This window comes from Limanda limanda, chromosome 6 (genome assembly GCF_963576545.1).
Source record: "Limanda limanda chromosome 6, fLimLim1.1, whole genome shotgun sequence".
Lineage (NCBI taxonomy): Eukaryota > Metazoa > Chordata > Actinopteri > Pleuronectiformes > Pleuronectidae > Limanda > Limanda limanda.
Genome location: NC_083641.1, coordinates 2,192,757 through 2,218,998, shown reverse-complemented (window position 1 = coordinate 2,218,998; position 26,242 = coordinate 2,192,757). Strand labels below are relative to the sequence as shown.

The 26,242-nt window shown below is 40.6% G+C and overlaps 2 protein-coding genes across 2 annotated transcripts; one reads left to right on the top strand and one right to left on the bottom strand.

The window, feature by feature from the left end:
• Positions 1-420: 420 nt before the first annotated feature.
• On the bottom strand, positions 421-15,212 carry prss16 (serine protease 16). Its single transcript, XM_061073409.1, has 9 exons — positions 14,997-15,212; positions 13,485-13,666; positions 12,436-12,668; positions 11,378-11,513; positions 9,184-9,298; positions 2,980-3,181; positions 1,629-1,719; positions 1,310-1,512; positions 421-712 (listed from the first exon to the last, which is right to left on the bottom strand). Exons 1-9 carry the CDS (start codon positions 15,201-15,203, stop codon positions 603-605), a joined length of 1,479 nt encoding a protein of 492 aa, XP_060929392.1. The 5' UTR covers positions 15,204-15,212; the 3' UTR covers positions 421-602.
• A 458-nt stretch (positions 15,213-15,670) lies between these two features.
• On the top strand, positions 15,671-25,511 carry psmd2 (proteasome 26S subunit ubiquitin receptor, non-ATPase 2). The gene is made up of 21 exons (XM_061072991.1): positions 15,671-15,847; positions 16,981-17,037; positions 17,132-17,296; positions 18,188-18,309; positions 18,479-18,703; positions 18,827-18,985; positions 19,118-19,262; positions 19,595-19,655; positions 19,801-19,947; positions 20,148-20,254; positions 20,838-20,965; positions 21,148-21,235; positions 21,329-21,491; positions 21,744-21,845; positions 22,000-22,151; positions 22,274-22,357; positions 22,782-22,950; positions 24,011-24,105; positions 24,188-24,314; positions 24,453-24,571; positions 24,749-25,511. Exons 1-21 carry the CDS (start codon positions 15,725-15,727, stop codon positions 24,929-24,931), a joined length of 2,721 nt encoding a protein of 906 aa, XP_060928974.1. The 5' UTR covers positions 15,671-15,724; the 3' UTR covers positions 24,932-25,511.
• Positions 25,512-26,242: the final 731 nt, after the last annotated feature.

The window sequence follows — 26,242 nt, the reverse complement described above, 5'->3', positions numbered from 1 at the left end:
GCTTGTTTGCTAGCCTTTCAAGTGTTTGACTGTTCACATGTAGGGGAGCATGATGTTTGGTTAATGTTCATGCATGTAAGAGCTAATGTAATGTTATTCATTCACTTCCAGCTCTTACTGTGTTCACAGTAGATGGTTTGAAAGAAATGTTGTTCATTATTAGGATGACGGCAGAACATAAATCAATCTACTTTTGAAACATCAGTCAGCTCCACCATTGACTGGCTGGGGTTTGCTACAATTATGTAAATAAACTAAATAACAGAAAACATGCTAATCTGGAGTACAAGGCCAGGATTAAGTTGGTGTATACAAATGTTTAATCTCCATGAAGTCCCTGCCCTGGAAACCAGTGGTTGTAATCTATGCATTACCTCCGTCTTTACCATATCAACTCAGAATGAAACTGAAAACCCAGAGTCATAAAAAAAATGTTTAATCATCTGCTCATTCATTTAAAAATACCTGAACTTTGTACCTGCTGATACTTCTGTAAAGTGCCTTCTTAAGCAATCCTGCAGTCATTAATACTGCACCAAAATACGCAGTGTCATTCCAACGTCAATAACCTGGTAAAAAGAATCATTAGTTTGCTCGTTTGGTCACTGCTTCAGCCACTGCTGGAGGAGTAAGGAGACATGGTCACGGGCCAGATCCAGCTGAGGGAGATCCTCGCTACTGGCAGGGTACATGTTGGCACAGTGGGCTGTTCCTGGATCACAGAGAAAATCATGCATCATAGATATATGACAGGAAAAAGCAGTAAAACTAATAATACTTAAAAGTTATGAGATCAATTATCCACCTAATAAAATTGTGTTGAACAAGTGAGCCATTGTTCTACTTTGAAAGTGTAGCTTGGCAATATTCAATGTGAAACAACCACAATATACATAAAATCTTCAATTAACCTGCAACATATTTCAGACCTGGATAGAGAGAAATTCAGAAAGATGAATGATGTTCAATGGAGACATGTATTTGACATGTTTACTATATAACACTTTATTCGAAGTCTCCCATTTATTTGTTATGTACCATAAAACAATAAGTCCCATTTTATGCATATGAACATGTGAAAAACTGCAAGTGATGACACATAATGTTGATGTTTTCAAATGGTCCAAAATATCACTTTACTGTTAACTATGGAGCATTCAATGAAGTGTACTTTATAAAGGGAGTAGTGAATGTATTAAGGAAGGATAGTATGACACACACTCATGTCATGCACTGTACTCTTAAAGTTATAGCATTAAACACACTGTGTCACACACAATTCTTAACTTAGTGGATTACTTTCTCTCACCTTTGATAAAAACAGCAGGGAGGTTGGCTGTGATGTCCTTTGTGATTCCCAGGGCATGCCATGGGTCAATGGACCCGTTGGGGAAAACGATTCTGCTAGAGCGAATGTCATAGCCGCCATAATACTCGTTGGTCTGGGCCACGGCCTCCGCCAGCTGCTCAGCACTTACATTGTAGTAGGCCGCACACTGTTTCACATGATACCTGGAGCAGTAAACACAGAAGATGCGACATGTCATGTAATTGGAAGCAAAGACTTAAAATGGCTGGTGTTAGATAGGAAAAATCATTCTACTCAGATAGATGTTTAGTGTACTCACGCAAGAGGGAAGCCAGTGAACGGTTGATTGGGCGAATCAGTGCTCTGGTAGAATCCAAATTCAGTGCAGGTCTGGTAGACCCACTGTCTCCCTGACAACACACACACACGTTCATACAAGTTCAGAGGACATTACATTGTTGACCATAACCATAGTTACAAATGGCCTCAGCCAAACAGCCTAACCTGAACCTGACCTAAACTAAAACTAATATGTAATGATTTACATTACTGGGATTGACCTTTGTCCTCATAAGACACCCTTAAGTGACCAATACCCTAAGTGAGTAAGTCACCCTAAGTGAGTAATATTTCGACAGCACACATACGCACATACGCACATACACACGTTTGACTCTCTCACTCATTGACATTCAGCCAATGTTGACATCACAACCAAATTCTTAATTCTAAGTGTTAACCCTGAAAAGAAAAAGCAGCTTCGACCTTTGAGGACCTCAAGTCCCGGTGTGATTTGAGGCTTAGGTCCCCACAGGGCTTTAAAAACAATAACAACCACACACACACACAGTAGTCAAATAAAAATGTATTTTTTCTTCCTAAAAGGTTTTCACCTCAGGTTTCAGCCACAATTATTAGAGGAAGAACCTTAACCAAAAGCCAAAAAATAAGGGTGAGTAGTGAGTTTAGTCTAAGCAGACATGCCCCGATGTTTTTTTGATCCCAGTGATCCCATTCCAGTCCGCCCACTCATGCAACCAAAGCTGGAAAAGGGAACCACAACCCGGCACAAGGCTGCAACAGTTAAAAACCCGTTTTAGTTTAAACATGCAAAGTTTTAACTCAATACCCAAGACCTCAATGAGATAGTAAAAAGTATTGTATCCAGTATTAGTCCATCTATTACTCACTTTCCAGTCTAAAATTTTGCGCAAAACACTGATGGAAACAAGCTTTGGTCTCGAAAGTCTGAATTTTAACTTCCCGCAAGAGAAGAAAACATTATTTTCAGGTGTTCAAGTCATTTCAGGAGTTTTGTTCTGGTCTAAAGTGATGTTAATGTATGGGTTTGTTCTCTTACTCAGCACATAACCTGTCATGTGGCAGTTTTATTTTGGTCTCCTGGGGCTGTGATGTCTGGTGCCTCTACAGCAGATGATTGCTCATGTATTTTTCGTGGCTTGAGAGTGGAACATTTTAATTATAACATTTAACTTCTGTCACAGGAATCAAAATAAAAAAAACATGCTCAATGAAAACAATTTGAACCAAAAAATGTATAATTTCGACAAAACTAGCTTTTATCCTGCAGTCATGGAGTTATGAGGGTTTCAAATAGAACCAACTAAAACTGTAATATACACCAACTTCCACAACATGCTCTCACCCACCTCCCCCTGCAGCCGGCCCCTCCCAGGATGTGTTGGTCATGTCTCTCAGGTTGGTCGTGTAGCTGGCATCCAGGCACTTCATTGAGAAGGTGTCCATCATGAGGCTGGCCACAGCAGCATAGCGGGCGTATGGATCCCCCAATGAGCTGTCAGCCATCACACCACACAGCACCTTGATGGTGATGTTCGTGCCTGTCACCCCCTGTACATTCAAAGAATGGCGGAAGAAAATTAGACAAAATAAAAAAATCACAGCAAATAAATGATCTATACAGCACATCAGACTGAATCAGCTTTAGATGATCTTCCAGTCTCTTTATGTAACATATGTTTATGACTCCATGGTTTTCTCTATGAGAAATAGAGCAGCAAATAATATTCCATATATACATATAAATGGGGAAGTGAAATTATATGAATTGGCCTGATTTATGCTGACAAGATGTGAAAATGTATGTCCCAATTGATTATAGGAGGTCACAGCTCTGCAGTGGTGGAAACTAAAAATGTACATTTACTCAACCACTACTTCAACTGCAAGGACTGGACATTTGAATGGATCATTGGTGAGCAACTGTCTGACCATATGGAGTTCTTACAGTCCCACTCAGTAACTTATTACATCTCCTAAAATTATATTTGTTCCTCAAAATATATATTCAAAATTTTAGCCATGAGAAAATTCCCCTTGTGGCCTTAAAATGTCTTTAATGCAACTCTTCAACTGCCTTCTTCATTTTACCACTGTAGCTGTGTCTCAAATCAGCAGCCGCATCCTCTAACGGCTGCATAGACCACATCAGTCAGACCGAAATGGCACGGTCTGGTCTTCCTATTGCATCACCAGCTTGTCCCGCTCTAACAGCCGTCAGCTACCAACAAAACTTTTCCAGCTGTATAGCCCCAACCACAAGTTGACAGGATTGGTTTCTTAGGTTTGGGAAGTCAAAACCTCTAGCTGTTTTGTCAGACTGTCATTTGTTTACTGCAATGTAAAGGTGGAAATACTTTCTTGTTTCACTTATGTTCTCACTTTAAAAGGCACAAGGGGGACGTGTAAACATGTTTAAAAACTTGATACTGGAGGGGAACAGTTAGAGCTCAAGGAATTGTTGCAAAGCCGTGGGAAATCTAATCCACCTCCTCCACCCCATGTTGCTTCTGAGTAAGTACCTTCACCATGGTGGATATGTTAAAGATTTTTATTTTATTTATCATTTTTAACATTTCCCAACATTTTCATTGATTTCTCACAGAATAATTCAAGGATCTTGATGAAAAAAAAAATCTGAATGTAGTTTCATAAGAGCTCTGGTGGGCCTTGGAGGTGGTATGTGCTTTACTGAGTGTCATTCTAGTCTCCAGCCCTGTGGTTCTACCTTTCCAAATTATTTGCAACACCATACTAATACTGGGTGGGGCCTCCCTTTGCTCTCAAAGTGGCCGAATTCTGACTCTTCAACCTGGCCCTGCTTCACAGCTGTGGAACAATTTTTATAAAGTGGCTTTTAATTTCTCAATTTTGTTTGATGTATTGCTTTATTTAACCCTTTGTCTTGCATTGACATGTTTAAATATGTAATTTCACTGCCATGTTTTTTCTGTTTTAATGTCTGTGAAGCATTTTGTATACATTCACGTTTGTGAAAAGTGCTATACAATTAAAGTTTATTATTTATTATTACATGAATAAGCAGGCATACAGGTGTACCTAATTAAGTGTTCGGTGAGTGTACATTTTACTGCGCTGATTGCAGGAGGAGTAAACATTGGCCGTGGTTACAGATCCTACGTGCGAATGTATATGACCTCTAATCTGCATCTCTCTGCCTCTTCTGTGTAAAAGGAACTGTTAGTGCTTGTTTGTCAGGATGTAGCGTTACATAATGTGCTCCTGTATTTCATAAAGCTCCCCATTGATAACCTCTCAGCTGTGAAGCCACTGCTCTGACTCTTTTGATTGAGTTACACCTAGTTCCTCACCATTAACCAAATTCCTCAGTGGTATATATAAAACCTGGAAGTTTGCTCTGTACCTTCTATCACAGGGGCAGCAGTTGGCTGCGTAAGTGTGCTATGGCTGTGGAATCTGTGGCCCAGCGCTCCTCTCAGTTCTTTTATAAGCGTTTCTTTCGCTTGGGGCAACAGGAAACCAGAAAGATCAAAGAGTCTTTTGTTACTTTTTCCCCATCAGCTTATTGGTAACCTGACTCGCGTCTCCTCAAGGCAGCAGGGGCACAGAGAGGGGATGGAATGAAAAAGAAGGGGAGGAGGGGGGGACAGGGGTAACTAGTGAAAAAAGAGGGCACCATTAAAGAAAAATATGTATGGTAGATACAAAGAAAGGAAGAAGAGAGTAGTTTTGCGTGTACTGCATCTCACCACGATGGGATAAAACTCTAACATTTTCCTCAAATTTTAGAATATAGGGCTAGGCAATATAATTTATGTCTACATATTTCAATTACTGGTTTTTAACAATATGGATAGTAATACTCGATTTTAAAGATCAAGGTCACTTATATGTTTCCTAAAAGAAAAATTAGCTTATATTCAAGTGTTGCACATATAAAAATACAATGAACCTACATTTGAGCAACTGTATGAGCCATCCAACATTTATCCAACTGCCTACCTCCTCACTGTGTTGAACAACAATGTATCGATACATAGGGTCTGCGTTATATTGCTATATATATATAAAAATTAAACTTCAATACTTACTGATATTATTTTATTGCCCAGTCCTATAACAAAGAAATTAATGAATCAGCTTCCTCCCATGTATGTTTTCCAAGGCAAGTAGCTTTGCCACCTGACAACAGAGAGTTTGAATTGCCAAAGCCACAGACCTGATGTTATCAAAGTAGAAAAGTTTATGTGGTTATGCAATTCTATTCCCCTAGGCCAGACAGTCCCCCTACATTTAAATTGACAACATCCAGATTTGTATTTGAACTACACACACTCTTAAATATCAGTCCCCTAAACATTACTGATTCTTTTCATCAAGATCCTTGAATTATTCTCTGAGAAATCAACAACAGTGTTGAAAAACACCCTATTTCACAATGTTAAAGAAAGTGAAAGAATATTCCTGGATCTGGTCCCTGATTCATTCTGCTCCAAAATTGAATGGGTTCTTTCCTGACTCATACCACATCCTTCCACCAAGATTTGTGGTAACCTGTCCTGGAGTTATAGTGTAATCCTGGTAACTAACAGACAAACAAACCATCCCAGAGAAAACCAACTCCTTGGCGGAGCTTATCAGTAATGAAACCAATTATGCTAAATTGATTATCATACAACATCTTCACATTTCACACTTTAATTTCGAATCACAAATTTTGTCATGACCCTGGACTTCAACAGAGAAACTACTCAGAAACTAAAACACAAGAGGAGTCTGACATATCAAATATCAGCAGCGTTGATCAATCTGGATCTAAGTCACAACACGCAGGTACTTCCCACCTTCCAGCAATATCATCTCACACATGGTCACACACCAGCTATAATGCATGTAGGTTAAGGAGCTCCACTTCTAAGCAACCAGGCAGCCCTGGGACCAACCATGGAGACCCCCTTACAGGGCAGCAACTCTGGGCCTCTTACTGTTGAACAATGCAGGGTTTATTACATTTCAGTATACTGCTTGGACTGACCCTCCTACACCTCATAGCTGCCTTCCACTCAACCAAGACAGGATACTAGGTCAAGCCCCCGATCTACAAAGCCTCTCCACAAACTCCCTTTATTCTGTTTGGAGTCAATGCGCAACCAATCATGTCGTATCAAAATACATGGTTCCTGTGTCAGATGTCGGTCACATATATGTGGTTATTCACCTGGATTTGTTCCATGCCGTCTAATCTCACACAGGCTTGGGTGTTAATTTAAAGGTACATTTATGAGCACATTCAGACCTTATACATGTATCATGTACTGTGACCCATTCATCAAAGACCTGTGCAGAGCCATGATGATGATCCTATGATCCATCAACGTCAACCAGTACACTGGCACAGGAAATATGCAGAAGATAAAATTGTCCTTCAAGCAAATAAAATTGTATGTAATGGATTTTCATTAGTATGCAGGGTTCCCACGCTTGCCTTGAAAAAAAATTCCATGCTACATCCTGATTCCAGGTACCATATTAAGTGATGATCTGTAGGCCCCTGAAGCTTTCCGCGCCCCCCTCCCCTCACACACACAACCCCCTTGGACACCTGACTACTAACGCCGGGTTTACACGGGACGCTGAAGGACGCGTAAGCGCAGCGCCAAGCCTCAAATAACAGCTGGCTCCCATCCACTCCCATGTTAATCCTTAGTGCCGGCCCCACCGGACGCTGAAGCGCCGCGCTGCGCCAAGGCTGCCTCGCGGCGTGCAGCGATCGTTTCGGCGTTGCGTCTATTTTTAGCTTGACTCGAGCGTATCGCCTCAGGAAACACAGTGAAAAATGATTTTAAACGATATTGATGACATATTTTATATGAAATAAATGATCAAATATGCATCCCATAGTTTTTATTCCCCTTCTGTTGTCCTGGAGTTTTAATTTTACCAATTTTACCAAGAAGAAGTTCTTGAAGATGGATGACATTAAATTAATAATTGAAGTGGAGAAGTAGTACAGTGAGCTGTATGATCCTCGGCACATGTTGTATAAAGACAACATTAAAAAGGACAAATGCTGGGACGCTGTTGCAGTTAATGACAAATATCAGCTGTATGTGTGATCACGGAGAGGAATCGCAGGATGATCGCCGCGGAGTGAAGAGTGTCCGGTGTGACTAGCCAAGCGCCGGCGTGCTAGGGATTAGCGCTTACGCGTCGCTTCAGCGTCCGGTGTAAACCTGGCGTTAGGCTACTTGATTTTAAAGATGTGCCAGTCAAGTCTACATTGTAAATGCTTAGAGATTATGTCTTATTGATAATATCAATGCATGAAATAATGCAACAAGCTGTAGATTAACAACAATTGAACACTGGGATTGATATATGTTTTCTCTTCCACTCCTCTCCTATTTCATTTTTGTATCACTTTTTTAAGAAAAAAAACGAAAAATCACAAAATAGCTAAAAGTAGATATAAGAATGAATGTTACAAAATTTATCAAGACTAGACTGGTCATGTCAACTAGTATAGAAGTAAAGTCACAGCCTAATGTGAAAATGTATTTCACACTAGCTAGTTAGTTAGCAAGCTGAATGTTGGCTAGCAAGATTGCACTGCATGTGCTTGCTAACCATCATTAATGAATCCAAATTCAAAACAAACTCCCCTTAATGTGGTGAATAACACGGTTTTAGAAAAAGTCAATGAGTGAAATACATATGAGGATCAAACATAGTTCTAGTATTTTAAAAGCAAGGTAAAAATTACCTCAACAATTCTAGTGTAAGCTGCTAGCTAGCAAGTTGCAGCTAGCTAGTTAGCAAGATTGCACTGCTTACTAACTAAGGTTGATAAACCCAGGTTTACCACACAGTTAAAACACAGCTAATTACATTTGAGGATAAACTTGCTTAAGAAGTTTCACTGTAGATGTCAAGGCTCCCGTGTTGGCAGGGAAATGCATGTATTTGACCCTTCTATTGAGATCGCGAGTAACGTTTCTCGGCTATTATTCCCGAAGTCTAACAATCCGAAACTATACTTTTAAAGTCCATATCACCAGGTTGCCTGCATCAAATTCCAACATCCAATATACCAGATAGGATGCTAAGAGCATGCTCTACAACATGGGATCATCCATTTCTATCTACAGTAAAGCTGTTCACATGTAAAGGGTTTCTATAAACTCATCTTAATTATGTGCTCAATAGTTTCATTTATTTTACACATCATCCAATAAAATTTTCCAGGACAACTGTTTCAATTTCCATGTAAGTGTTCACTTTTGCTCAGTTTCCATGACTTTTCCAAACCTGGAAAATGAAAAGATAAATTCCATGTTTTCCATGGTTTCCAGGTACCGTGGGAACCCTGGTATGACTTGCATTTAGAAGGTTTTTCCAGTTTTTCCCATAAATCTATTCTGTTGTAATGAAATAAAACCAAAAGATGTAAAGAGTTTTGGCACCAATGTCCCCTACTGTTAGCCTTAATCCAAAATGATTACTCCCTGCCTCCAAAAATCCAGGTTTTACGACGTTTTACTGATGATGTTTGGCGAGTGTGTCGCTCCCACCTCAAACCCCCTGTTGTCTGCATTGTACTGGACCACATCCATGAAGTTGCCAGCCAGTGTTTCCAGGAAGTAGGCAGAGTCCATCTCTGTCTGGATCTGCAGTCTGGAACACAAGCTGGGAGAGGGTGAGAAGAGAAGGAGAGGAAGGGAGGAGGAAGACAAGAGAAGAGGCAAAGATTAAAATAGGAGCCAAGTTACACTAGAGCATGTTATACATCATATTCATATGTAATTTTCCTCTGACATCGTCAGAATAATATTGTAGTGATGTGATCTAGGTTTATAAACACATATGAACATAAAAATTGTTTCAAGCACTTCAGCATTGGATTATTCTTTAGCATTAAGCATTAAAGGCTAGAGTCCAATGGATTTAACTTCCAGGTTTAAATAATTGTGTCCCAAAGGGCAAATGATATTTTGGAATTAAAATCTCTTTCCTATCATATCACATAAGAAATCATTAGCAAGGAAGTGGTTGAATACTAATGTTAGCTCATTAGCCTCCATTAGACAACAGCTATCAAATATGTTTTTTAACCAATTGAAACATGGCCCCACCAGATTTTAACTCTCAATTGTCTTTTCAGTTGCTGATCAGTTATGAATTAGTGAACTGAAAACAGTTTGTCATATTATCTGTGTTTATAAGATGTATAAACCTGGATCACAACAGTAAATTACAATTCTGTTCATAAAAACATTTAGGCTTTGCACCCTCAGCGTGATGTCAGAGGTAAATGTTGAATATGGTCTATGGCTATTGTAGAGTGCAACTTGGAATATTTTCACTTTTCCTGATCTCTCAGGCCTGTTATTTGGAATTGAAGGGACCACTATGGACGAGAGGTGAGGCAATCTGTGATCCAAAGGAAATCTGCTGAAGCGGTTAACACCATGAAAGTTCCAGTTGAACTTAACTTAACACATGCATGAGTGGAAAGGTCTTTGCAACAAAATGCTGATGATGTCACATTTAGAGACAACTCAATTGTGTTTAAGTGTCAGAGCAATATTTCCCTCATGACGAAATTGTGAACGTGGAATGCATTTCCTGAGGTATTGTGGCTTGGAAGATGGACAAGCCTCTAAACCACTTCTGTGACCTTTGTGTGTTCTTGCCTGCATTAGCACTGCATGTCATGGCTTTTTTATCTGCAAAAATTAAAAATAACAATATGTCCTGTCAGTGTGGTAAGCCCGGTGCAGACGCACTGACACAGGTTTGGTGTGTCTGTCTCTGTGACAGAAGTAGTTCCATGAGACTAACCACTCCATTCTAAAAAGAAATGCAAGCCTGCTTACTCATCATGTGGACTGACCTTCAAGTCACTATAACAACCTAAAATATCAAATAACACTGGGCAGCAAAGAGTGAATTAAAGATTAAAAATAGAATAATGTAACAACAGCAGGAGAAAATGTAAAAATAACCAAACAAGGCCAGCAGTCTTTTTTAAATGGCTGGTTCACTCAAATAAGTTGCTATAGCTATAACAGGTATAAGACATAGTCTGTCATTAACTGATTTAAATCTGTATGAAGTTCAGCTGTTGTTTGAACCAATCACAAACAATAGATCCATGAATCAGTATAATCTACCTGTTCTCAGAATAAATCTCTGTCTGCTCACATTAGATGATGTTGTGTGTTTCAGCCCTGACTGTTTGTTTGTTGGTTGGTTGGTTTGTATGTTTGTTTGTTTATAAGCAAACTTAAGCAAAAATACTGGACGGATTATCGCGATACTTGGTGGAAGAATGAGGTACGGGTCAGGAAAGAGCCAAAACAATTTCCGTATTATAGGAAATATAGCACATTGTGACATTGAGCGTTTTTTGACATTTTCCTGACTTCCAAGGGAAAAATTCATAGATCTTGACGAAAGTCTTGTTTCAAATGCAGCCCTTTTAGCCATCTAAGAACGAAAAGATTTCAGATGAACATTTTTCAATTTTGTGAGATACACTTATTCATTTTTTATTTGAGGATCAGTACTGCTCTCATGTCTCTGCTGTAAAATTAGCTTAACATAAAGGCTTGTTAAACCCCTGTACTGACTCTGTACAAACACCAAAGTGTAGAAACCTTCAAATGTGGTTTCTAATTAACCTATCCAGCATTTGTTAGGTTCAGTGTGGCAGTAGATAACAGGACAGAGAAGTAATGGTCACTGAGTGTAACTGTAATGTACTTGAAGTCTTTAGTGATGTTGTCGTGGGTCTTGGGATCCTTCAGCAGTTCTGCAAGGGTATCCGAAGCCTTTTTCACCAGTCTGGGGCACTCTGTGTTTTCTGAGGCCAGCGAACGCCACACGACCTCCAAGTATTCTGGGAAGACATAAAGACAGAGGGAGAAAAGGACACTTAAACCTGGGCTGCTAGTAAAAGACCACAGTAAAACACAAAACCTTAGTTGAATAATGATGACTATTTTGAGTTGCTGAAAAAGCAACACTTTCATCTTCAACACAATATCTGAACCGAGGTCTATTCAAGTGCTGGAAACAGTATTTGGAAATAGTTTCTGTGAGGCTGGAAGTGAACTGATGAGTGGATTTCACAGTTATGAAACTGTTAAATCAGGCTCTCAGAGGACACATTCAAAATTACAACATACAAGAATATTTATGACTGGAACAGAAGCCACTCTCCTCCTGGTAGCATTGCTATATGACTGCAGTGTTGTGTTGGGAAACAATTACTTCGGAACAAATGGGGAAAGGATAACTGACGTCAGAACACTAGTTACAAAACTCTCTGTGTGTTTTATCTCAGCTTTCTTCATGAAGTCTAAAAGAATGTGTGTGATAGCGTCTTGAAGGTACCACGAGTGTGTGGGTGGAATGGCACAGCTCCATGTACAAAGCTGCTCTGACCCCTGATTCTTGCCTTTAGCCTTTCGGCGGAAAAACAATGAGCTCAGCCAAACACAAGACAGACACAGATAGAGAATACAATTTTCTCATCTATGATCTGTCTTGGGCTCAAGCTAACTGTTGTATAGTTCAGTGGTTTGGTGCTTTATGTAAAGCTGAATTTACAAGTGAAACATAATGTTTAACTATTTCAAGAAATATTTAGTGTGCCATTTTTGGTTTATTTCCAGCTTTAAGATCTTTCTTAAATCAACTTTTTGGTCAGGAATTTGGCACAAAATGCTGATTACAGAAACAAAAGAATAACACAAATCAATAGAGATTGTGTGTGTACATCTGTTGGCGTTTTTATGTTTTGCAATGCCTTTTCACACCTGGGAAATTGACAGTAGCAAGAACGGGTGCACTTGTGGCCACAGAGGCGTGGACGAGGTGTGGGTACTTCAGCCTGAACCAAGCAGCGAGGGAACCTGGGTATGACCCGCCAAATGCCACCAACTTCCTGTTGGTCAGGCCTCGGTCCTCAGCTATCTTGGTGTGGAAGTGAGCCAGGTCAGCTAGAGCCTGACGGCTGCTGAGGAAACGCAGGTTGTCTGTACTGAGGTCACTGGATGGAGAGAGAAGGAGCAGTTTGATCAATCATCCTGTCTAGAGAGGATTTCATTAAAGCCATGACCAGGACTGTCTTTATCTGAAAGCAGCTCTGCCATCTAGTGGTACAAAAGCTTTCCCAGCAGCTGCTACTCTACTCCAGATGCACATTAATCTGATCCCCTGATGCATTTTTGGCCTTTTGTTGCTCCAAGGGCCTTTTTTCAGATTTAACTTTTTATGGAGGAACTATTTTAAAGTTCCACCATAAAGGGTTATTATAAATAACTATAACTCATAAGATAACATAAATGCAACCAAATATAACAGAGGTCAAAATATAGAAAATGTCATATATATTGGCAACCATAAGGGCTGATACTGACAACTAACTAAAATCAGTCAGGCTCCACAAACAATTTACAATTATATAACAAAAGTTAACTATATCAATACAATCCTTATGCATTGGGTAAGTACAGTGAGGAGTTATAACATATAATTGATTTAACTCAGATTTGTAAAATGTTTAGCTGTCTCTCAATTGTTTTTCCTTTTCTGCTCAAAAAGAAGGGTTTCAAACCACAACCTTTACTCAGGAGCAACAATCACTCTATAAACTTAACATCAATATCGACTAATATGAACATATTTATCCAGGTATAATTTTTGGCCATATCATTCAGCCCTATATACTATAGTTAAAGTCTAAAACAGCCCAAATACACACATTATGGCCGCTTTCCCAAAAGCAGCAAAGGAGTCAAAGCTCTAGAGACTGAATCAACTGCTCTAAACATAGATCAAGAACACGAGTGGAGGTGACACATACACTGTCGGGTGACTCTTTCCATAGAAGCGATGCTCCAGCATCAAGCAGAGCGCTCCCACTTTCTCAGCGTAGGTGAGCCAGGTTCCGTGCTGCATCCATGCTGGACTGGCCGGGCCCTCTCCACCAATCATCAGAAACACTGGGCCACCTGGCTTGTAGAAGTTTTCATTGACAAAGTACCTCTGGGGAAAAGAGGGAGAGAGATAGTTACTCAGATGGTGAGATGAAGTTTCGTGATAATCATGTGACAAATGTGGCTCCAGGTGATTTAAAATGAGATGAGATGAGACTTGATTTATCCCCACTATGGTGAAATTAGAAAAATAAATAAATATAAATACCAAAGGGAATAAGTAAAGATTACAATATAAACAAAAAGAACTATGTAAAATAGAAATATGTAAACAAAATAAAAACTGAAACTGTGAGATTGCATTTCAATAAAATGATCAATGCACAGTTAAATGAGTTTAAAACTACTTCAGTGAGATATATAGAAGGTACATGATGTGGTCTAATAGCAGTAGACAGTCAAGCAGTGCAGAGTGTGTTGAAGCGTGTTCGTTTATCCTTTAAGAGAAGACGAGCCGAACTCAGTTTGCTCAATCAAGTATTTATTTAGGAAACAATGAACAGGTTACAGCAAAGCAATGGGCTTCCAGTACACTAGTTGTATCAGAGCGCCACGAACATCCGGCGTCTGTCAATTTTATAACAGTAGTTCTTCGTTCCTCCTCATCGGAAGCGCGCAGGCGTAATTCAACCTCCTGGCATTTGGTCTACGGAAGTGAACAGGGAGACAATCCCAATGTGCTATAGTTGCTCGGCAACCTGTTTACTTCATTTAAGGCCTTGACTCAGCAGATGCCACGACGGGCCAAAACTGTTGTCCAGCGAAGCAAAGAATATTATGTTTCAGCTATATCAAAACAAACCTGACTGTGTAAACATTCGCAACAAACTAAACCCAAACAATGTCACAAAATTAAGACAACAGAGTCACTGTGTTCGACCTCCAGAACTTATCAGACAGCTCCTGGAACTCTGTCTGATGTCGAATGCAGCTAAGGAAATTATGCTTTAATATCAAAAGTTAAGTATGAGAACAAGTAAAAGATTCATTCTTAATTTGTAGATTAAACCCTAGGAAGGAAAATGTTATAATTAAATCATTTGTACCAAGGCCTTATATCTAGCTAAAACTACTTATATCTTAATTTGTTTAGAATTCTGTCAGCAAGGACTATAGTTAAAATTTTGATATCCTAACAAGTGCACCCCCACAGCAGCAGGAGGTAGGATCGACCTGCGATACGCCCCCTTCTGACACTTGGGGTGAATATGTCTGATTTCATAATGAGTGAAGAAGGTTCTGGTCTTATATGACAGGAAGGAAACTCTTCCAATGGCTACATTCCTTATTCATTTAACACCACGTCCAGCACCAGCTTGCTCTGATCCTCTGAGAAACAAGCCCCCCAGTCCCCACACATAACACAGTGGGGAACTCACCTGCTTCCACTCCCTGCTGTCTGCACCGTTGAAGTGATCCAGTTTCTGAAGGAACCACTGCTCCTCAGACGCAGCTCCCCGCTGGGCGCGCTGCACATGACTGAACCTCCGGAAGCCTTTGACTTGTCCTTGTACAACAGCACAGACAGAAAACACGAAGAGCAGTGTCACTCCACTCAGCAGCAACACACGACCAGCACAGGCCATCTTGACAGAAACAGGGAACTAGTTAGAATCATGTGACTTCCGTGGTCATGTGACAAGTAGGTCCGTTACTTTAAAGAGCGTGGGAAATAAGAGCTTCCTACCGCAAAAAAAACGTATCATGTATTACTTTTAAGTTAGAGTGTGTATTTGTGTGTCTACTCAAAATGCGTTGACTGATCGTGCTTAAAATCTACTTGTGACACAACATATGTTGAATATTCGGTCGTGACACTACAGTGTGTTGGAAAATATGGCCATAAATGTGTGAGGACAAAAGGTTGATGCACGTTAAATGTGTTGACAATTAGACAAATAGCACAGCACACTGAGAGAGCCATTCCTCTGTTTTAAAATGATTTGACATGTCCTGAACTTGAACTGCACACCCAATAACATGACAATCCAAGCCAGTGTGGGGGCGCTAGAGAGGACATACTCGCACGCATTCTACCGAAGAAGAAGAAGCTGTCTGTTAGCTGCTCAGTTCCGCTCGCTGGTCGATAGATCGTAGAGCCGCAACCATGGAGGAGGAAAAACAGAAAGAGAGCAAGCATCCCGAAAAGACGGATGAGAAGACCAAGGACAAGGAGAAGGGCCAGCAGCCCAAAGAGAAGGGGAAGGAGAAGAAAGAGGAGCAGGAGCTGGTGAGCGGGGACATTGTTCTCATTCAATTGTGCTGCTGAGCAGCGTCACGGAGGATATATTTTGCCTTAGTCACTGCCGCTTTGACAACATGGTGTAGCGGGCCGAAGCCCGAGTCTTCACCACAGAGGACACTCCTGCACCCCCAGTGACTTTGTGCTCGTGTCTCTTGTGAAATGCTGTCTCTCTGAGTTCTCGGTGTGTTTTCTGTCTTTTAAAAAAATGCTGCATCCGTAACTCACAGCGTTAGCTCGCGTTAGCCTAGCATAGCCTCAGCCGGTGAGCTAGCATTAGCCCGCTAGTTGTTATCGCCGCTGTCCTCAGTGTCTTTAATGTTAGCTCTGCTCGCCTAAGTGATAGCACATACAGCTAGCGAGGGATAGCATTGGGTTATACACTGAATGACACAGCAGCCAGGTTAAAGCAAAGTACTTCACAACACAACAATTAAATGTAACAGCAGACTGATTTCACAGGTTAAGGTTTAGGATGTTGCTGTTTTTAACTTAACTGAGTGTGTTGCTTTTACCTGGGCGGCTGCCTATCTTGACTTTCCTGACTAGAACATAAAAAAATATAGTTAGCCTCGAGCCGACTTGATTGGTCAGATTGTTTTTTTTTTTGTTAAGTCAGTGATAGTAAAGTAGAACATAGGGACATATAATTGAATATTTCTTTCACATTGAATTTAACATTAAATTTCATATGATAGGATGCCTGTAAATGCCCGGTCAGGCTTTCACTGTTTAGTTGGACAGCTGCATCAGAAACACAGTTTTACCATTAAAATCCATCACTTTCATAAGTTGGGCTAAATGACAACCATGCTTGACATCATGTGTTTACAAGGTCATTAAGTAACCACGTTCATTTTTATCAAACTTATTTCAAACAAGAGAATATAATACACGGCAGCAGCATTAGTCTGATAGCTAGTGTAAATCACTGATGCATTTGTATACAAGGCACCATAGGTAAATACACTTTGTCACTACCATCATGTCATTCTCAACTGAAAACTGTGGTCACCCCTCATCTTTTTTACTCAAAGCATCAGTGACAGATTAATTGCTGCTTAAGTTTTTACGCCTTTAATTTTTTTTAAAAATGTTACTCTCTTCTTTGATCACCTCAGTCAGAAGAAGACAAGCAGCTACAAGAAGACCTAGAGATGATGGTGGAGAGACTGAGTGTGAGTATTAGATTTATTTATTTCCCCCCCATTTGTTAGGGTCTAGCTTCCTTTCACAAGTGAAATAAATGCACAATTTTCTACACATTGACAGGAAGAGAACATAGAACTTCATCGTCCTGCATTGGAAGAGCTGCGCAGACTAATCCGATCCTCAACCACCTCCATGACCTCAGTACCCAAACCCCTGAAATTCCTGCGCCCACACTATGGCAAGCTCAAAGAGATCTACGAGCGCATGGCTTCTGGAGAAAACAAGGTAACATTGTGCTGCTGCTACAAAATTGAAAACTCAAGTATGAGCAAACATTTTTGACTTTTCAGTAGAACTGCTCTGAAAAAATGTGATGGCATCTACACAAGTGTATGGAATTAAAGCAACAGAGTTTTTGAACAAATGAGATGAAGGGGTTTTACCCAGTATGAAAATATTATTATTCATACATGTTTTTCTGGTATTTATTGTAAACCATTTCTACATTAGGATGAGTTTAAAACATTTGTTTGACATAAAATGTCTAATGCATAAATAGTGTTATAACTTTATTTTATTTGCCAACGGTACCAGAATAAGGCTACATGCACACTGCTATGTTTGAAAACGCATTGACCCAGCTATGGATATGCCTGGCGTTCACATTACTCCGGAGGTTTAGAGCATCTAAAACTGAGTTTGGAAAACGCTGCTGACCACATTTTAGTTTGTATGAAAACTCCAGGGCTGCGTTTGAGTCTAGACCGGCAGGAACAGAGATGTTTGGAAACAACGTTGTAGACGTTGTCTTTGCCAACAGCTCTTGTGCGGGTAAATCTTGCATTTTACAATGATACAACTGCTTACATACATCTGAGATATTATTAAAGCAATTTACGACAATTCTGCAACTAACCACCAAATGTGTCCTGTGGGCACTGGCACATCTATGCCCAGTATACATGAGCGGGGGCACATGATATGCATTATCAGGTGGGTTAGTATGGTCAGGGATTAAGACTGATACAGAGCCAAAATCCTTGTGTTGACAGATCATTTTAGTTTGAAAATGTAGTAGTATGGATGTACCCCCAATAATCAGCACAATTCTAAGGACTGAAAACCAAGTGACATGTGAATTTAAGTTCACACTGTAAATTTTTTCTTTATTTGCAGCATTTCTGTGGTGATGTGGTCTCAGTGCTGGCCATGACAATGAGCGGTGAGAGGGAGTGCCTGAAGTACCGTCTGTTGGGCTCACAGGAAGAGCTGGCCTCCTGGGGACATGAATATGTAAGGTAAGTCAACAAACTACAACCAACATCTGCAAGTCTTGTGGTTATTGTTGGAGCAGTAACATAACTTATTACGTAAGAAAACCATGAGGGGTGTTGGGGTGAAATATGGTGTAATTTAGTGTTTTCTTCATTTCTTGATGACATTTATTTTCTGCCCATCATCTTCCAGGCACCTTTCAGGTGAGGTGGCTAAGGAGTGGCAGGAGGTGGAGGAGAATGACAAGACACAGCAGGAGACGCTGTTGAAACTAGTGAAGGAGATTGTGCCCTACAACATGGCCCACAATGCAGAGCATGAGGCGTGCGACTTGTTGATGGAGATCGAGAGGCTTGAAATGCTGGAAGACTACATAGATGAAAATGCTTATGGCAAAGTCTGCCTTTACCTCACCAGGTATGTCCAGGTTATACACTGCTCACAAACCCAAACACATCATTGGTCATTAATACATTTTGTTTATTTATATTTATACAACTTCAATTTTTAATTTCCTAACTTCTTTCCTGTTTCTTCTAGTTGTGTGAGCTATGTTCCTGAGCCTGAAAATTCGGCACTGCTGAGATGTTCCCTGAACATCTTCCGAAAGTTTAACCGTTATCCAGAGGCCTTGCGACTCGCCCTGATGCTCAATGATGTGGAGCTGGTAGAAAACATCTTCACATCCTGCAAAGACATGTAAGGAAGAATGAACCATTATTCCTAGAGGGTATAAGATGGTTATTGTAATGATATAAGTTATTAACCCATCAAGGTGGATGAACTCATTAACATTCTATATCTCTTGTCTGATTGTTTTTTTTGGGTCAGTGTCATCCAGAAGCAGATGGCCTTCATGCTGGGTCGCCACGGAATGTTCCTGGAGCTTAACGAGGACGTAGAGGACTACGAAGACCTGACAGAGATTATGTCTAATGTGCAGCTCAACAGCAACTTCTTGGCCCTGGCCAGAGAGGTAACTGATAAAAAGCAAACTAAGCTTTTAATTGTGGACTGTTTGCTTGATTTGAAAAAATGTTTGTTTTTAAATAATACATTATAACGTTCCTTATTATGAAAAGAATAGAGTTTCGCCGATATTTCAATGAAGTAAAATCTAGATGAGTGTTATCTGGATGATAAGAAGTAGAATGATTGATGCTTGGGACAAGGGATATTTTCGAGGGGTCACACTGAAAGATTGATATGAAGTAGCAGGTTTAAGTTAAACTTTGAATAGCCTTTTATTTTCTCAGTTGGACCCAATGCATATTTCCCTTATTAACACACTCATCTTCTCCTCCTCAGTTGGACATCATGGAACCTAAAGTCCCAGATGACATCTACAAAACACACCTGGAAAACAACAGTAAGTCCAGATGGTTTGATGGATGCTGTGTTTTGTGATTTACTGGCCACTGTGGCAAGTGAGCTGAAAGTTATTTGTTTGTTTGGTGATGGTGAAAAACATTTGATTTGGCCATGTAGCGTGACCTCTACTCTGTATCTGATAGGATTTGGAGGGAGCGGCTCCCAGGTAGACTCTGCTCGTATGAATCTGGCCTCCTCCTTTGTGAACGGCTTTGTCAACGCAGCCTTTGGACAGGACAAGCTGCTAACAGACGATGGCAACAAGTGGCTGTATAAGAACAAGGATCATGGTAAATATGCACAAAAATACTGTAGTTTGTTTGGTCTTCAAAAAACCCTTGTTGCGTGTTCTTCGCTGAACTTTCCCTGTCTGACATAGCTGATTAACTGACATGCATGTGTATATAGTATGATTACGTTAGGGGTCTTTGTATATCAGTGCTACTTTATTTGATTGTCCAGTTACTGATGATTTTCTGAATTTGTTTAGGCATGTTGAGTGCTGCAGCTTCGCTGGGTATGATCCTGCTGTGGGATGTGGATGGTGGTCTGACCCAGATAGACAAATACCTCTACTCCTCTGAGGACTACATTAAGGTAAACATTGGTCTGGGAAGAAAGGATGAACATTTCCATTTTTTTTTTTGTTGTTAACAGATTATAAACCATTTACTGACAAGAATAAAACAGCTAGTGTTTGACATATTAATGTATGTACATACGTCAATTGTTACTTTAAACGTACAAGCAGTGACATTAACAGCAAAAAAAGAAGGATTCACACACCTGCAGCACTGCTGTGCTCGCTCTCTCTCACACACACACAAACACAGTTAGGAGAAATCCAATCGCTTGAGGTGCCCATTTGACCATCAAACATCCATAGTTCCATGTTCTTTGCATCTTAGGCAGACACATGGCTGCAGTCACTCCAATGCAAGTGAGACCAAACTGCATACATGTTTAGTGGGCGATCACAATAAATTCTCAGGCCAGAGCTACTCTTTTACTGATCTTTATGTTTAAATAGCAACTTATCCACATGCTGACAGGTCAGTCTGTTCACTGTGAGAAACACTGTAGAGAATACCTGCTCAGTTGTCCAAGGGCTTTTAGCTTTTATGAGGAATTAAAAATCAAGTTCTAAGTTCTTTAAATTGTCTTATGTGTCTCTGTGTAGTCTGGCGCCCTCCTGGCCTGTGGCATTGTAAACTCGGGTGTGAGGAATGAATGTGACCCAGCCCTCGCCCTGCTGTCTGACTATGTTCTCCACAACAGCAATGTCATGAGGATAGGAGCCATCTTTGGGTGAGCAGAATATTATCAAACAGACATCTGTTGTTAAGAAAATGTTTATTTAGGTCTTTTCTGCTTAAATAGTTATTACGTTTTTTGTCGTTAAGTTTGTTCCCTCCACTAAGGATCAATACAGTTTTATGTGATGACGGAACTTTGTGGCTGTGTCTTGATCCATGTCATCTTGATTTCAGACTGGGCCTGGCCTACGCTGGCTCTAACAGAGAAGATGTCCTTTCTCTGCTTCTCCCCGTAATGGCAGACTCCAAATCCAGCATGGAGGTAAGGATGCACGTTCTGTGTTAAGGGCTCTTCTCATAGTACCCAGTATATGATCAGTTAAGCAAAGTTCAAGTATGTATGTTTCATCCCCAGGTGGTTGGAGTGACAGCAATTGCATGTGGTATGATCGCAGTAGGGTCATGTAACGGCGACGTGACTTCCACCATCGTCCAGACCATCATGGAGAAGAACGAACAGGAGCTGAAGGACACGTATGCCCGCTGGCTGCCTCTAGGCCTAGGACTCAACCACCTGGGTAAGGAAAATATTTAGTGTATGTTCAGATCTGAACTGAGGATGTAGTGACAGATGTTATTACCAGGTCTAATTAGAGTCATAGTGGCATTGGACCAAAGGAAAATGATATACACTAACAGGTGATGTGTGACTGCTCTTTCTGATTCTTGTGTTGTTTTAGATAAGTTTCAGAGGTCAGTTCCACTTCTTCTGAAATTTTTCTTTATCATGTTGCGCTAACTATTGATTTTGTCTCATTCACTTTCCCTAGGTAAAGGAGAGGCAATTGAGACAACCCTGGCAGCTCTACAGGTTGTGCCTGAACCCTTCCGCAGCTTTGCCAACACACTAGTAGATATCTGCGCGTATGCAGGTCAGTCTCACAGTACACCCCCCCCCCTAGCAATTACCAAGCATATAGTTATTGGCACACCTGCAGATATCCATCAGACCTTTGTCTTGAGATTTGAGCACTAATTTTCCAGGATTGCCATAACTCACACAAATATTTATTTTCCCCATCTAAGGTTCTGGCAATGTGCTGAAAGTGCAGCAGCTTCTCCATATCTGCAGTGAGCACTACGAAGCCAAGGAGAAAGAAAAGGAGGAGGAGAAGGATAAGAAGGATAAGAAAGACAAAGACAAGAAGGACAGTGCTGCAGATATGGGCTCCCACCAGGTAACGTATTATCATGACTCGCCAACATTTCTCTCCATTATTAGTGCCTATAATCTGTATTATAGTTGTGTGTGAAGCTGTTTGCTTGAAAATATTAGTAAACTTATCCTTTTTCATGTCAGGGTGTAGCTGTTCTTGGTATTGCCCTGATTGCCATGGGGGAGGAGATTGGCTCTGAAATGGCACTGCGAACATTTGGACATCTGGTCAGTAGCTCCTCTTACTGTCACTCCTCTGTAGAAAAATGTTTGTTAACTTTTATGCTATTCACCCATTTCAAAATGTTGTTTTACCTCAAGCTTAGAAAAGAGTGGCCTCTGTACGTGGTTATCTTGACTTAATAGTTCCTTCATATTTTCAGACCCAACCATTGTCACTTTTTGATCCGCATCGTATCTCCCTTTGATACAACTCACTACAGTTTTCTCTGTGTTCTGTCACTTATTGCGCCCTAATTTAACGATATATCGAAAAAAAGAACAATGCATAACCTGCTCCTGTCATATATAAACTACTACTACTACGGTGTGACAAACTAAAGCCGCATATTTGTTTTTTTCTTGATCTGTGCATGTTGGCAATGCATTTACACTCTGTAAAGCAACATTTTCTCTGTATTTATCCCATCAGCTTCGTTATGGTGAGCCCACTCTCAGGCGAGCAGTGCCCCTCGCTCTGGCTCTCATTTCTGTGTCTAACCCTCGTCTCAACATCTTGGACACCCTCAGCAAGTTTTCCCATGATGCAGACCCCGAAGTCTCACACAACTCCATCTTTGCCATGGGCATGGTGGGCAGTGGTAAGTAGGATTCTGGACATTAAGTGGCATACGGTTAACTGTTATTATAATGGCTACCATGATTTCAAACCCTGTTTAAGTGTATGTTTCAATATTTTAATCTTAGAGCCTTTCATGTGCAGTAGCATATTTTTTTTAATATAAATAAATATTTTTTTTTTTTTGTAATCTTAAGACATGGTAACAGTGATAGTATTACTCCGGGTTTACACAGGACGCGGAAGCGCCCCGCCAAGATAAGCCAGGCGTCTTCTTTCCGCCCCCTTGTAAAACAATTGTGCTGTTCACATGGGCTGCGTTGTGCCGCGTAGCGCCACGGGCGCCTCGCGCCCTGCACCGATGGTTTCGGCGTCGAGTCTATTTTTTCCACCTGCTACGAGCGTATCGCGCCAGGGAACACACTGAAGAATGATTTTAAATGATATAAATTATCAAATATACATCCCATACCTTATATTCCCCTTCTGTTGTCAATCACATAATTTAATGTCCTCCTCTTCCCATCCACTACAAGCACACAAGCAGATAGACAGAAAGAGAGGGGTGGGGGGGGGTGTCTATGAAGACCTTCATCATTTACCCCCGAACCCCTACATTGAACGGGTTACATACAACAAGAGGCGGAGAAAGCAGAATCGTGGGCTGACCGGCGCGTTTGCTGGGTGCTTGAAAATGGCGCGCGCTTCCGCTTCCAGTGTAAACCTGGCGTTAGACTTGCATGTTTAAGTAGAATATTTTGAGTATAATTACCATTATCCTATAATCTTGTGCTGATAACACATATGGTTCACAAATCATAATTATTGTTACTTATTTTTTAAACTCAATGTATTGAAAACCTTTGAAAATCCTTCCATCCTAATGGTAATGTAAATTCTTATTTCCTTCATTAAAAACAGCACCGAAGTTTTTGACGACAAATAGCTCTGATTACTTGGAAGGTCCACGTTACATGTTTGCCATTTTTCAGTGACGCACTATGCCGCGTCCTGTGAAAAAGCCGCTAGTGTCAACTTCCTTAACACATTTAACAGACTCCACATTTTTCCCGTTTCCACAGGCACAAATAACGCACGTTTGGCCGCCATGCTTCGGCAGCTGGCACAGTATCACGCCAAAGACCCCAACAATCTCTTCATGGTCCGACTGGCCCAGGTGGGTGGCAGCACAAAAGGCACTCTATATCAGACAGTATGTTTGAGTAAGTATTGACTCTCTGCTGTTTGTGCCTCCACAGGGTCTGACTCACTTGGGCAAGGGCACACTGACACTCTGTCCCTACCATAGCGACAGGCAGCTGATGAGCCAGGTCGCTGTCGCCGGACTACTCACCGTGCTCGTTTCCTTCCTTGATGTCAAGAACAGTGAGTTAATTTTCCTCCCGATGCCCTTGCCTCTGCTCTCTGCTTCCACTAAACATTGTACATTACGGTTATGCAAGTTCATCATTAGTGGTTTCCTTGTGTTCACATTCCCCCTGCTGTTGATTGTGTGCATTTCAGTAATCCTGGGGAAATCTCACTACATTCTGTACGGCCTGGTCGCAGCCATGCAGCCACGTATGCTGGTCACATTCGACGAGGAGCTCCGGCCACTGCCTGTGTCAGTCAGAGTTGGACAGGTAAACCTCATGATTACTTTGAGAAATGTACAGACGGAAATGTTTATGGAAATAAACCATTAGTTTGTAGGAAAAATTGCTTCAAAAAATCTTAAATTTCAAGAAAATTATTTAAATTTTTAATAGTTGAAAGAAAACTGTCTCTATATCTCATGAGTGTGTTTGATCTGTGTCCAGGCTGTGGATGTCGTGGGCCAGGCAGGGAAGCCAAAGGCCATCACAGGTTTCCAGACTCACACAACACCAGTGTTACTGGCTCATGGAGAGAGGGCTGAGCTGGCCACAGAGGAGTACCTCCCTGTCACCGCCATCCTGGAGGGCTTTGTTATCCTCCGCAAGAACCCCAACTACGAAACCTAGACTGCAGCCAAAAAGCCCACTTTTGTCGGTCTCTCCCTGTGTTTGTAAGGGTAGACCTCCATGGCTCTTGGAAATTGTTATATTGAATTGTTTACTGCATGGCTGAAAAGAGCGAGGCGGGCCTATCCTACTGCTTTGTCTTCTCACTGTCATCTGTGGCCCAACACCAGCAACCATTAAAAAGGGATAACTGGGGTCGGGTTAATTGGACTGGTATGACACAGAGAGGGTTAAACTTGGACCTTGTTCGCTCCACATAGATGGTTCTCTCCATTGCTTTAAGTTTGATCCATCTCTCACACGTGACCTAAATCAGCAGCTATACTGACTGGGGGTCCTCCTCTAAAGTGGGAATGTCTTTCAGTCATCAGTAAATTAATAAAAACTTTGCTCAGACCACATCGATACTTCACATTTTGTTTTGTTTTTTCCTTATACTTTTTTCCTCAATCATTTTTGTAATAAGACCATTTACAAATACGTAATCTTCACATTTGTTGTTTATTTTTTTTGGGGGGGGGGTGTTGTTTGTTAGAGTACTGTACAAGGTTGAAACAAATAAAAACTCAGATCCATCAAATGTTGTGACTGTTCATTGATTAAGGTGCAAATAAAGGCATGTAACTTTATTAAGCATGCGGCAGGTTCTCCACAAGGAGGTGCCACTTAGTGGAAGGAAGGTCCCATAATACTAAGTACACATGCAATCTTAGTGTGTGCACAGCCACAGATATGTGTATAAATACTTATCTCGGGAGTAATGGCAGCAGTAGTCCAGAATTAAATTAATTTAAGTATGTGAAGTAGGCTATAATGAACAATAGCTCAGGTGTCTTGACCTAAAGAGAATAAATATTGATGCAACATTTTTTGTGGTGATCGGTGGTGACTTACGTGTCACAGATAAATGATTTAATATATAGATTATTTTATAAATGATTATATATGAGGTTATTTGTGTAGAGTAAACAAATAGATTATTTAAGATAAAGAGTTGATCAAATATTCAGATCTACATTATTCAGATGGCGGCTGGACACAAAAGTCATTCGAATCAGTTTGCAGACTAAGGTTTCACAAACCCTTGATATGTGACTAAATCTGTGGATTGTCTTTGGAGATAATCACCTGAAAGAAAATCGTGACTGTTGGACATTTTGCTCTGATGTACTGGATTGTTAAGTAGTTTCCTTTACTTATAGGAGACCTCCAAAATCCGCACCGTGGAACTACTTACATTTGTCTGATTTATCGATACAGACCTATTTATTTGAAATAACGAAAATGTACTTGCATTATTATTCTATTGTT